This window comes from Sander vitreus, chromosome 9 (assembly GCF_031162955.1).
Source record: "Sander vitreus isolate 19-12246 chromosome 9, sanVit1, whole genome shotgun sequence".
Lineage (NCBI taxonomy): Eukaryota > Metazoa > Chordata > Actinopteri > Perciformes > Percidae > Sander > Sander vitreus.
In genome coordinates, this window is record NC_135863.1 from 2,237,718 (window position 1) to 2,250,383 (window position 12,666).

The window sequence follows — 12,666 nt, forward strand, 5'->3', positions numbered from 1 at the left end:
GGTGGAAATACGATGCCCCATATAGCAAGGTGGAAAATAAGAGTATGGAGGTTGGAGTGGTGGATGGGCGAGACTGTCATCCCCTGAAAAACGCTCTTATAGGTTGTTTGTTTAAGTAGCAATTACAACTCATATTAAGGTTTCTAGTGGTGGTGCCCTCTAGTGGCCTCCTGCAATTACAGGAGCAATGTACGAAGTAATGTGACGGAGTATAGGAGCACCAAATTCTGCGTAAGGAGGCAGGTTGGGCTGTTGGATGGTCAAACAAACACACAAGACTTTCACCCAGTGGACCAGGGTTTGTGGCTTAAAAGGGTCTAAATCGGCCATGGTCGCCACAGACACCCAGTTCATAATACTGCAAATGCAAGGGCTTTCATAGACAATGAAATGAACAATAAAAGGTGTTGTTTCTTTCAAAATGTGTATTTAGAAACGTTTACAGTCTCATTAGAATCTATGAAACAATAAGCACTCCTGGACCTCAGACAGAATTTCAATGCTAAAGCCCGCAGTCATCTGCGGACGTAGTTCTCTGCTTCCTCTGACAGTAATAAGATTATGTATTCCCGCCAGCTTTGTGAACAACATGCTAACTGTCTAACCCCTGAACCCAGTTTCCAAGGTGCACCTTTTTCACTGTCACTCATCTCCATGGAGCCTACAGGGGCAGCTGTACTTGCCAAAGCCCCATCAACCCCCCCTGCTGCCCGACAGCCGGCACCTTTCACCCCCCCCAAGGAACACCTTCCACCACCTGCTGGCATCCAGCAGCTACAGCCAAGCTATTTAGGACACACAGAGCTGGGAAAAGGAAAAGAGGGGAGTGTGTGTGTGTGTGTGTGTGTGTGTGTGTGTGTGTGTGTGTGTGTGTGTGTGTGTGTGTTACACTTGTGTGTTTTAATGCCACACTGGGAAAATAAATACATTTATCCACAAATACACACAATAAGTGTGTCCCAAATGTCTTTTCATAGCAATAACATGTTGGAGTGCGATGACATGGAGTAAAGCCCTCAGAGAACGTATCCATGGCAACACTTAGTGTCAAGCATGCTTTCAACACAAGGTGGTTTCTTGAGTCCAGTGGCATTTCAGACCTTCTAAGCAGCTGTTTATGCACCTCCTTAGCAAGCTATGCATTGTGAGCTCCTGTCCACTTGTATTATTAACAGACAGAGGCTACGTCTACACTACTGCCTTGTCATTTTTAGGCAGCGTTTTGAGACAAAAACGATCTCCGTCTACACAGAACTAATCTAAAGATTCCGTGTGCCGAGATGTAAAACAAACAGACTCAACTTATCGTTTATCCCAACCTCTATCAAGCTGCTGAACTTCCAATAGTAAATCTTAGCACAACAGAGCAAAGTGCATTAAATTCACCGCCAATTTTTGCACTTTGCACTTTAATTATTAGTCACTTTTTTAAGATGTCATATTGTCTGTACAGCCATATGTGTCCTCCTTCATGTCCTAAGCTGCTTTGTTGATCTTCTGTTGTTTTTATGTTTTTAAGTTGATTTTAAAATGTATTTTTCTGCAACATGTTTGTGTTGTGAAGCAACAGATTGAAGCACTGTTCCCAAGACAAATGTCCCCTCGGGGACAATAAAGTGTTTTCTATCTAAAATCGGGGGAAAGGAAAGACAGACAAACAGATACAAAAGAAAAGACAGATAAACAATCGGTGTAGGAAAGAATAGAGAGATGAGGAGAATGAAAACAAGCAGCCTGTCCTGTTGGGTCGCCATGGTGAGCATCACGACAGCTTGTGAGTTCCCGCTGTAACTCCTTGGAGGAGGAACACGCCTCTTCTCTGACAGCACGTTTAGTTTGCTCCTGCACACTCAGCACCGGCTGATGTCTTATTCTTGTGTTAGTATGTCACCTCCTGTTTGTGTACCGGGTTTACATTGAGGAGCATCAGATCTGCTGCTGTGTGTGTGTGTGCGTGTGTGTGTGTGTGTGTGTGTGTGTGTGTGTGTGTGTGTGTGTGTGTGTGTGTGTGTGTGTGTGTGTGTTAGCTGCCATCATGTCTGCAGTGTGGAAATCCAGGCAGGCAGGTCAGCTGGCAGATGGCTAAACAAACAGACGATCGGTGATGGAGATTGGATTAACATGAGGATGTAATTGCATTTGAGAAAGCAGAGAAAGAACACAAGGACAAATTAAAAGGGTCATCCAAACGATGGCTCAGTTACATAGCAACATGGGCACAAATAAGACAAGTTCACGACAAATTTCCTCTAAAAGGTTCTTACCGTAAATGAGCCTCAAAACGATATGGAAACTAATTCTGTATGTGTGAAGCCATTTCAGGTCTTCTGCAAGGAAAACCACACATCCACAATAAGGGATAAAATGGTTAACTCTAAAAAAAATTTGCAGAAATTCTCATAAGGCCTCGGGGCTGAGACTGCTTCCCAAGCTAAAAATACACATCCATCCATGAAAAATTCACTTTTTCACTAAGACATTTTATAAAGTATTATTATTAGATGAACTCCATTACACACGTTAGATACTTAATGACAGAGAGGAACACCTCAACTAACAGATGGTCTACACATTTTACAAAGCTGAAATTAAAGCTGAAAATTTGGGAAGCAATTGTAATATTATATTTAAACTATTATTCAACCTTGTCTCTGTACAATTTCTGTCCCTCTAACCTGTTTTTTTTTTGCTGCCACATAGATATTTAGGGGATGTTTTTCACTGAATCATTTCTCTGTCATTTTAAAAAGAGTTCTTTGTCATCTATCCTTTATCTTTCATTTTTGTAGCCAGCCTACAATATCCCTGAGTGTCTTGTTGTCAGGGATACACAGATGTTTGCATTGGAGCTGCCATGCCTAAATATAGAGCTAATAGTTCTTTCAGTCAAATTTAGCTCTGTGTGTCTGGAGAAAGTGAAAGCTTGTATGTTATTTTTATTTTTTTTTGAGAGTTTGAATAAAATCCTTAGTGTGTGGAGGCTCTTCTACTTGCTGTGGATTTCAATATATTGTACAAAATCACATCCTGTGCAATAGACTTTATTTGCATTTTTTTTAAGAAAAACGTTCACAAATCATCTAATCAATGCTGCTCGGTGCACAGAGCAAAACGAGCATCACTGTCAGACTAGTCTCGCATTGCCACAGCGCTGCAGAGTAAGGTCTGTCTCCTCCGCATATACATTCAGGGATAGCTGCAAAAAATTGCTCAGGGTTGTTTGCGTTTCTTTAAACCAATCACAATCGACTGCGGCTGCTCTTATTTCCAGTCGCAGTGACGATGGCAAAATAGTCAAAGGAAGGGACTTGTTTTGGTGGAACATTTGCTTCCCGCAAAAGAAAACACTGCACAACATATTAAAGTGCTCATATTATGCATTTTGGCTTTTTCCTTTTCCTTTATTGTGTTATATATCTTTTTGTGCATGTTATAGGTTTACAAAGTGAAAAAGCCCAAAGTCCACCCCAAAGGGACTTACCATCTCCAACAGAAAACACTGTTCACAAACTGCTCCAAACAGCTCTACTGTAGTCCAGCCTTTACTTCAGAGACAAACGTGCGTCACTTTATACACGTTATGTATGCTCGCTTAGCTGCTAGCATGGCACGCCCTCATACTCTGCTTCTGACTGGCTAGTAGTCCTTACCTAGGTACTGTCAGGGCACGCCCTCATACTCTGCTTCTGACTGGCTAGAAGTCCTTACCTATGTACTGTCAGGGCACGCCCTCATACTCTGCTTCTGACTGGCTAGTAGTCCTTACCTAGGTACTGTCAGGGCACGCCCTCATACTCTGCTTCTGACTGGCTAGAAGTCCTTACCTAGGTACTGCCGTTGATCCAGACTACTATCCAACAGTAAAGTCCCGCTCAGCAAAAAAGAGGCTCAAGAGCCCTCCGCCTCTTAAACTGTTTATTTCACAACAGGCGTTTTAACATCACATAATCATCAATGTGCAGACATACCTGCATTCTACCATTATACCTCCCATATGTTTACTGTCCTTCCTTCCATGTATCTGTGGAGTTGAACTTGATGTGTTTTATTTCCTGCCTTGCTTTTCTCTCCTGTAAAGCTGCTGATTCTGCGTTTCTGTGAAGCCTTGGAAATGATGCTGTGGTTTCTCTCTCTGCCTCCTGCAGTGGAGCACGGGGTGGAGACGGGAGACGGGGGAGGCGAGGCAGCGGGAGTAGACTGTGGGGCTTTGCTTTTGAAGAATGAGCCCTCTCACTCTCTCTCTCCCTAGAGCAACTGGGGTGGAATAATCATAGCATGTGCAAAAAATTGAATTCCACTCATTGTGAAAGGATAGAGAGAGTGATAAAGAGACCTTATGTTCATGTCTATATGAGTGTTGCCTCCTCCTCTCTGATCAGCAAACCAAACCAGTCGCCTTCAGTCACATCTGCTCATCGACTGCAGAAGCTAACGCTGACACCTTGTGGTCACCTGCTGAAAATACATAATTCAGATTCTTCATATCCTGCGCTGTTAAGATAAAGGGGAGCTTTACTGATTTCAAACATCAAAAACTGTTTCCAGGTCTTGAATGCTTACTGTATACATAGGAAAAAAATAGTATAAAGCCTTTAATGTCTCCAGAGGGAGCTGTGTGAAGTCTGATAAATGTCTTCAAGCCATGTATTCTCATGAACGGGTTCATATGATTTCGTAAGAAAAACTATGCACAACAATTTCTGTGATTTACTTCAAAATGATGGCGACTGCTGGCTGGTCACATGAGTTATAAACTGTGAGAATTATTCTTTGTCTTTTGAGATGTTCCTGGAGCTGATTCACCATCATCCATGAATAGTCTTTGTTTTTGTCCTGCTGTGAGTAGCTCCTCCATTTTCCATTTTGTGCATTGCATTTTGGGAGTCTCAACAGCACATTTATTAGTCTGAATACTGACGTTATAGCATGTGTTATAATAAAGCACATCTTTACGATCTACCCACATGCACACTTTGTACTTTATACTTTAACATTTGCACATGCCCCAGTCAATATTTTCCACATTTCTGCACAAAACTGTACAGATTTTCCAAAAAAAGATGTTATTTTATGTATTTGTGATATTTTTTATTTTCAATTTTATTTTTTTATTTTATATTATGTCTCTTGACTTTTGACCTGTGTTTAACATTAGGCACCAAAAGAGACATTCTGTAGTTGATTAAATGGATTTATTCAACATGAAAGGGTTCCAGGTCTTCAGTACTGCAGCATCGTCTGAAGAATACAAAAAAAAGAAGTGAGAAATACTGACAAGACACATACAACTATAGCATAGTATTGAACACTTTTTATGTCGTTTTGTCTTTAATTTGTCACCCATCTGTACTAAAGGAAACTCACGTCACTGATCCACTTGGTGAAGGAAGAGGTGCGAGTGAACACTGTGGGCTTCATGGGGGTGTTGCATCCTAGAGAGGAGACAAAGCTGGTCACCCCCTGCACGTACCACCTGCCATCCACACCCTTGCAGTTTAGAGGGCCTCCTGAATCCCCCTGCAGAGACAGACAGACGACAAGTGAAGGCAACAGACTGATACAGGGTGAACCTGCACTTATTAAAATGTGGGGCTCTATCTCGCACCCGGCGCAGCGCAGCACAAAGCCCGACCCAAGTGTCTTTGCTAGTTTAAGACCGACGCAGTTGTCAATTTCCCGTCCAGCACCCTCGTTGTTTAAATAGCGAATGCACCTGGGCCCATCTGTGCGCCCATGGCCGTGCTGGTCTTACAGGGAGGTGTGTTCAGGTGCATTCTTGGCGTATTGCTATCTTGAGGCAGCGGAAAGTGATTGCGCTATTGACAACAAAAACCTGGTCTAAAGTCAATAACACAGCATTTGATTGTTATTTTAACAGAGCATTAATAAAATGTGCCTAGGCTCGTGTACAGCACGCACACTATGTTTGTTACACACACAGGGACGCGCAGCAGCACACAAAAAATAAAATATTACAATATGAAATAGTATTATAATATGATCTGCTAGCACGCTTTCACTTCACACACGAGCAGATCAGTTTCTTCTCCTGAAAATCTCCTTCCTGCTCAGCAAATCCGCCATCATAACAGCAATGCGCCAAAGTCCAAATGCGCCTGGCTTTTAAAGGGAATGGGAGATGATCTCTGATTGGTTTATTGCATGTTACGCCCAAAACACACCTCTGATTAATGAAGACTCGAAGTACAACCCTTTTGAACCATGCGCCCGGCGCACGGACCCTTTTTTCCGCCGTTAAACTAGCAAAAGTGGATTCGTACACGCCCTAAACGCACCTGCACCAGGCGCTTCACGCCGTGTGCTTAGGTCGTTAAAATAGGGCCCATTGTCTGGATCAACAACAGGTCATTTACGGGATAATCGCCATGTCCCTCGCCTTGCAAAACTCGTTCGTATCGGGAAACAAGAACAAACTTCGAGATAGGTAGCTGAGAATGGCAAGTTTTGAAGAAAATGTTGATCGTGCAACAAGGCAAACCTGCTTGGTTCTTTGGTGGAATAATTGTAAAGATTTACAAGGAATATGTTTACAGCATTTTCTCTCTAACTGGGACGTTTTGGGGCAGATTGTGGCAGGATTTCTTTGGACAAAGTACACACAGTGATACACTGGTAAGAGCAAATAAGGTTTAACCATGTATCCAGCTAATTTAAATAGTTCACGTTATTGTATTATGTGAACAGTTAACTTCATTTAATGTTATATGTGGCATTTTCTTTTATCAGGGTGTAAATGTTCCACCAAAACAAGTTCCTTCCCGAGACTATTTTGCAGAGACACCGTTGCTCCGTCTGGAGCTCAGCGCCGGCCAAGACGATTGGGATTGGTTTAAAGAAATGCAAACAACCCAGAGAGTTTTTTTCTCCTATCCCAGAATGTATCTGTGGTGTAGCCAGACCTTACTCCGCAGCACTGTGGAGGAAGGTCTGGCAATGCGAGACTATTAACATGTTGTGATGAAGGGAATGGTGCATACATGGCAGCCAGAGCGGATGTCACCACCACCGCAGATCATTGTGGGTTTCACGCTGCTGCCCCACCAGCCGCTGCTGCTGCAGACGCTGTGGCCAACCACAGGAAGGAGAGCCTGCTGGAGCTTAGAGGCGATAGGACCACCACCTGCAAGAAGGGCAAACTAATTAACCAACCAATATTCAAACACAAATACAAATGAATACAAACATATTCATTTTATAGCCTTTGACTTTTCCATAGTTCTGCAGTTAAAGTAACTTTGTGATGCTAAGATGACAGGGGAGTCAACAAAAAAACAAAACGGTCCTCCAGACGTCATCAGGACTTTAATTGTTCTCATTATTGTAACATTGTTCTAAATGTGTTTTTAATGAGTCTGTTGAAGGGGAATCTATCTATCTATCTATCTATCTATCTATCTATCTATCTATCTATCTATCTATCTATCTATCTATCTATCTGCTATTCCTTTAAAGGTCCCATATTGTGAAAAGTAAGATGTCCATGTTGTTTTTCTTATAAAGCAGGTTTATGGTGCTATATAAGTACTGTTAAAGTACCAAATGCCTAAACCCACAGAGAAATGCACACAGCCTGTATTCAGAAACTGTGCCTTTAAACGAGCCGTCAGGACTTCTGTACGGTTGTGATGTCACTGCAATACTATATATAGGTAGAAAGTGCCGCTACAGTGCTGTTACAGTCATTCCCCGGTTGCAATGAGTGCAGAGACTCTGAGAGGACAGATGAAGAAGACCCGGAAACATGACCAATCAAGCAGACTGGGCTTTTTCAGGATGTGGGCTTAAAGAGACAGGCGCTAAAACGGAGCGTTTCATGCAGAGGGTGAATATAGGAATATTGAATGAGAATAATACAGAATGATACAAATTTTAACACTTTGAAGATTTAAGCATGTAAACATCTTCTAATAGAAACTCCAAAGCACGAGTAAATGAAAATGAGATAATTCCTCTTATAATCAATATGATCAATTTATTCAATACAAGAATCCAAGAAGTAAGATATATAAAAGCCTGGAAAGTAAAAGATTTATTGGAATATTTCTAATGACAGCTGCTTTGGGGATAATACTGTGGGAAATAAAAAGAAAGTATGATTTAATTTTGTTAGAATTGTTCCAGTTAATATAATTACTATTAGATAAAGGTTTTATGAAAACTAGCTGCGTTTAAAAAAAATCCCCTACCATAAAGTGATTAATGTTGCACTTAATAATAATAATTTATACTTTATTGATCCCCAGGGGGGAAATTACAATTTTTTTCACTGTTGTTAGAACACACAGGCCTGATATACACACACATGCTCAGGAGCTATACATGCACAAACGGAGAGATGTCAGAGGGAGGGGGCAGTGACTTGCTGGAGCAGGGTTCAGTGCTTTGCTCAAGAGCACCTTGTCAATGCCCAGGAGGTGACTGGCACCTCTCACGCTACCAGTCCACACTACGTACTTTGATCCATACGGGGACTTGAACCGGCGACCGTCCGGACGAAACTCCCTAAGGACTGAGCTACTGCCACCCCACTTCATTCCTGCTGCACCATACTATGTTAACATGGGCTTAAATCTGAGCTTGAATCTGTATAAGATATATGATATAAATAAGACTATAGTAAAACACAGTACAGTCACATAGGGATGATTATAGATCAAAATCAGTGTGTGGGACATTACAAACACTCACTGTAGAGTCTTCCCCAGCCGGTGATGTAGCAGGGGTCATCGTGAGGAGTGATCTCTCCGCTCGGTGGCACACAGGACGGCTGCACCTTGTCGTTCACAACGGCAGGGGACGCCAGTTTGATCATCGCAATGTCATTACTGAACAAGAAAATCATGTTGAAACACAGAGCGACATCTCATGGAAAGAAAGAACTGTTAAATGTCATAATAAATATAATCACAAACTTGGAACACCTTTTTCCCCCAAACACAATTTAGATTATTTCTTTGAGAGGAGAGGGAAATGCATTACATTAACTGCTTAATAAGTTACTACTCTGGATCAACGGAAGACAATCGGCGCGTGACCTTCTGCTCTCTGTTCTCTCTGTTCGCTTCGGGAAACAACAACAATTTCGAGATTGCAAGCTACACGCTAAAAAAGGCAAATTCTGAAGAAGATTTTGATGGTGCGATAAGGCAGGCCTGCTAGGTTCTTTTGGGGAATGATTGTAAAGATTTACAAAGAATATGTACACGGCATTTACTCTCTAACTGGGACGTTTTTGGACTGATTGGTGGCATTTCTGTGGACAAAGTACACACGGCGATACACTCAGCAAATTACGTTTCACCATGTATCCAGCTAATTATATTAGTATTGTGTGAACAGTTAACTTCATTTAATATTGCATGTGGCATTTTCTTTTACAGGGTGCAAATGTTCCACCAAGACAAGTTCCTTTCCGAGACTATTTTGCAGAGCCACCGTCGCTGCGTCCAGAGCTTAGCACCGCCAAGACGATTGTGATTGGTTTAAAGAAAACCCAGAGAGTTTTTTTCTCCTACCCCAGAATGTATTTATGGTGTAGCCAGACCTTCCTCCACAACACTGTGGAGATAAGTCCAGCAATGTGAGACTAATAAATTATGTTACTTGTGGTCAAACTTAATCTACAGATAACCAAAACTTTTATAAGCCAAAATCTAAGATTCCATCTGCTGCCAAGTGGCCAAAAAAATCAATCATTGCACTTTAAAATGTGTTAGTGAAATGTCACTGTCCTGGTGTAAAACATCTCTTTTTTCAATTTGAAACACAAGATGAAATCAGTTGTGTGGAAGAGTTACTGTATATACACGTACCCACAAGACAGGCAGTTACTATTCCATCCAGGGTGAACCACGATCGTCTCTACGCCTTTAATCTGCTCATAGCTCTCCTCTTTGGTGAGGTCGTAGTCGCCCAGCACCACACGGTAGGTACGAGATCTAACACACGGATATGTAAAAACAAACAGACTTCAGATGAAATCTTCATCCAACATCATGAGATGAAACAATACAGAGTGAGAGTAAACTGTGACCCACCCGATGCAGTGACCGGCAGTCATGACCCAGTTGGGAGCAAGCAGAGTACCTCCGCAGGTGTGACGGTATGTGGAGCCGCTGAGATACTGCAGTGAGATCTGTGACGAGAGCAGCAGAGTCATGCAGCGCTATGGCATGTAGTAACCAGTGGTGGGAAGCAACGTAAACCGAGACCAAGTCATCATCAAGACCAGAGTGTATCGAGACCGAGACAAGACCAAGATTTTGAAGGGTTGGGACTGAGTCAAGACAAAGATCAAGGCAGGGCGAGACCGAGTCCAGACCAAGACCAGACCAGTGCGAGTCCCACACTGCATGACACGATAAAATGTGGAAAACCATAGGCACTTCTGAAATTGATCTGAAAAGAACCCAGCTGTCTCAGTCAGCGTTACATTGCAGAATTCACGCTTTGTGTTATCTTTTAGATGTTGTTTGGAAATAAACTCGATATGGTTTGGGGTAGCCAAATTCTATTACGACAATTTGGCTGAGACTTGGCTCCCAGATAGATTCTCCTGTCTCATTCACTTTGTTGGGAGTGCGTGTTAAAGGGGCAGGGAGAGGGGCTAAACAGTAACAAGATTGTGGCAGCAGCAGTGACTGAAGCAGCGTCAGTGTAGCCGTGATTGGCTGTGATTGGTGTGTGTCTGATAGGAATGATAATTCAATCAGCAGGTGTATGACATCCTTGTCCTGCATGAACTAACACAAGCTTAATTAAACACATTTACTCAAATGCAGTACCCAAGAACAATTTTGAGATTCTTTACTTGAGTGTTTGGCATTGCTGAAAAATAATGTATTACCATATATGTAGCAGACCTTCTCATTTATCAGCAACAATCAGACATGAAGAGATAGCTACTTTAAGGGATATAATAGAGCAGTTGGCATATCTTTATCACCCCATGGTGCATATATATATATTGGGGTCCAAAAAACAGTCAGTATCTGGTGTTAGGGTTAGAGTTAGGGTTAATCCATGAATAAAACACCTCTCCAAAGTGCCAGACACCATCGAATTTGAGCATTTGCCCACTCAAGTCGGTTACGACGACGAACTGCAGTCAGGTCGAGAGAGAGAGAGGGAGAGAGAGAGAGAGAGAGAGAGAGAGAGAGAGAGAGAGAGAGATGAACACTAACCCTAACCCTAACACCAGATACTGACTGGTTTGCGGACCAACCCCCAGACCCTCCTAATACAGTAAAACTGCACATTTTAGAGTGGACTTTTATTGTGTCCAGCCTAAGGAACACCTGTGCAATAATCCTGCTGTCTAATCAGCATCTTAATATGCCACACCTGTGAGGTGGATGGATTATCTCGGCAAAGGAGAAGTGCTCACTAACACAGATTTAGACAGATTTGTGAACAATATTTGAGAGAAATAGGCCTTTTGTGTACATGGAAAAAGATCTTTGGGTTCAGCTCATGAAAAATGGGGGCAAAAACAAAAGTTTTGCGTTTATAATTTTGTTCAGTGTATATATATATATGTCATATCACCTAACCATGATCAGTATTAACTTACCTGCCAGGGCCAGCTGTAGGGTCGGGCATCTTCCCCGTTCACAACACGGCTCACAGAGGGCTGATAAGTGGGTGTGCCACACCCGTGAGCTGGGCCACAGAGAGAACTGGAGGTTAAAAAGGCTGATACAGCTCAGCTCTCACATTGAAAGCTGTAACACTGGCTTTAACCCCAAATTTGACCTCACCACTGTGTTGTTTTTCTAACGCAAACTTAAAAAAAACTAATTGTTATTTGCAGCATCAAGTTGTATATTCAAAGTCTGAAAGATGTCTGGAATGATGAAATGTTTGCACAAGGCGAATCCCAGGTTTGGCAGTCCGGTGCGGTTTGTGAATATTATATTTTGGGCAGAGAGCAACCATCTGTAAGATCACAAAAACACTTGACGATACAACTCGCTGCTGGATTAAAGTTGGAGAGGGCAGAACTCACATGTGACATGGGGCTTATTTTGACTCAATACCACACACACGCCATCCGGCCAAATACTCACTAGAGCAACATATGCTGATTAATCCGCCACTGAAAATAGTTCCAGACAAATGCACTATTCTACTTTATAAGTGTACAGTAGCCAGCTGTTTTAGGAAACTACAGAGCTTTTTCTTATTCAAATTTCTTTTTGAATTTTAGTCTTTAGGAGGAACCGATGAGCTTGGGGCTGAGTGCCACAGACAGGGTAGGGACGTCAGAAAGTTTTGTATATTGGTCTTTTCATTGGGATATGTTCATAATAAATAATATACAAAATAACTCCAGATTAATCATTGAACTCTAACCCTGCTGGAGGTACAGATGCCCCTTTTTAAACCAGATGGATGACACTCACCGTAGGCAGCGAACAGCAGGACAAGGGCCACTTTCATCATGATTCCTCAGAGTTGACTGTCCGAGTGTGTCGGCTTTTATACCTTCCAAATTGAACAGTAATCAGTAACACACACTCACACACACAGACCAGTCTTTGACCTGGGAATCTATGTTCCCTGCTTCATCTGTTTCACCTCCTTACATAACCCCTCCAGAGCCAAAAACAAATAAGCATGTGTGTACAGAAATATAACAAAATG

General features: G+C 42.2%; 1 protein-coding gene across 1 annotated transcript; it reads right to left on the reverse strand.

The window, feature by feature from the left end:
- Window positions 1–5,132: 5,132 nt before the first annotated feature.
- LOC144523927 (proproteinase E-like) lies at window positions 5,133–12,465 on the reverse strand. The gene is made up of 8 exons (XM_078259897.1): window positions 12,426–12,465; window positions 11,594–11,715; window positions 10,059–10,156; window positions 9,834–9,959; window positions 8,710–8,846; window positions 6,999–7,141; window positions 5,365–5,517; window positions 5,133–5,238 (listed from the first exon to the last, which is right to left on the reverse strand). Exons 1-8 carry the CDS (start codon window positions 12,463–12,465, stop codon window positions 5,221–5,223), a joined length of 837 nt encoding a protein of 278 aa, XP_078116023.1. The 3' UTR covers window positions 5,133–5,220.
- Window positions 12,466–12,666: the final 201 nt, after the last annotated feature.

Excerpts from the sequence above, each read along its gene's own strand:
- LOC144523927 (XM_078259897.1), bottom strand. The coding sequence starts at position 12,465 with ATGATGAAAGTGGCCCTTGTCCTGCTGTTCGCTGCCTACG. Across the intron at positions 9,960-10,058 it reads ACTGCCGGTCACTGCATCGG|ATCTCGTACCTACCGTGTGG; the intron begins GTGGGTCACAGT and ends TCCGTGTGTTAG. Across the intron at positions 5,518-6,998 it reads ACATCCGCTCTGGCTGCCAT|GGGGATTCAGGAGGCCCTCT; the intron begins GTATGCACCATT and ends CTGTCTCTGCAG.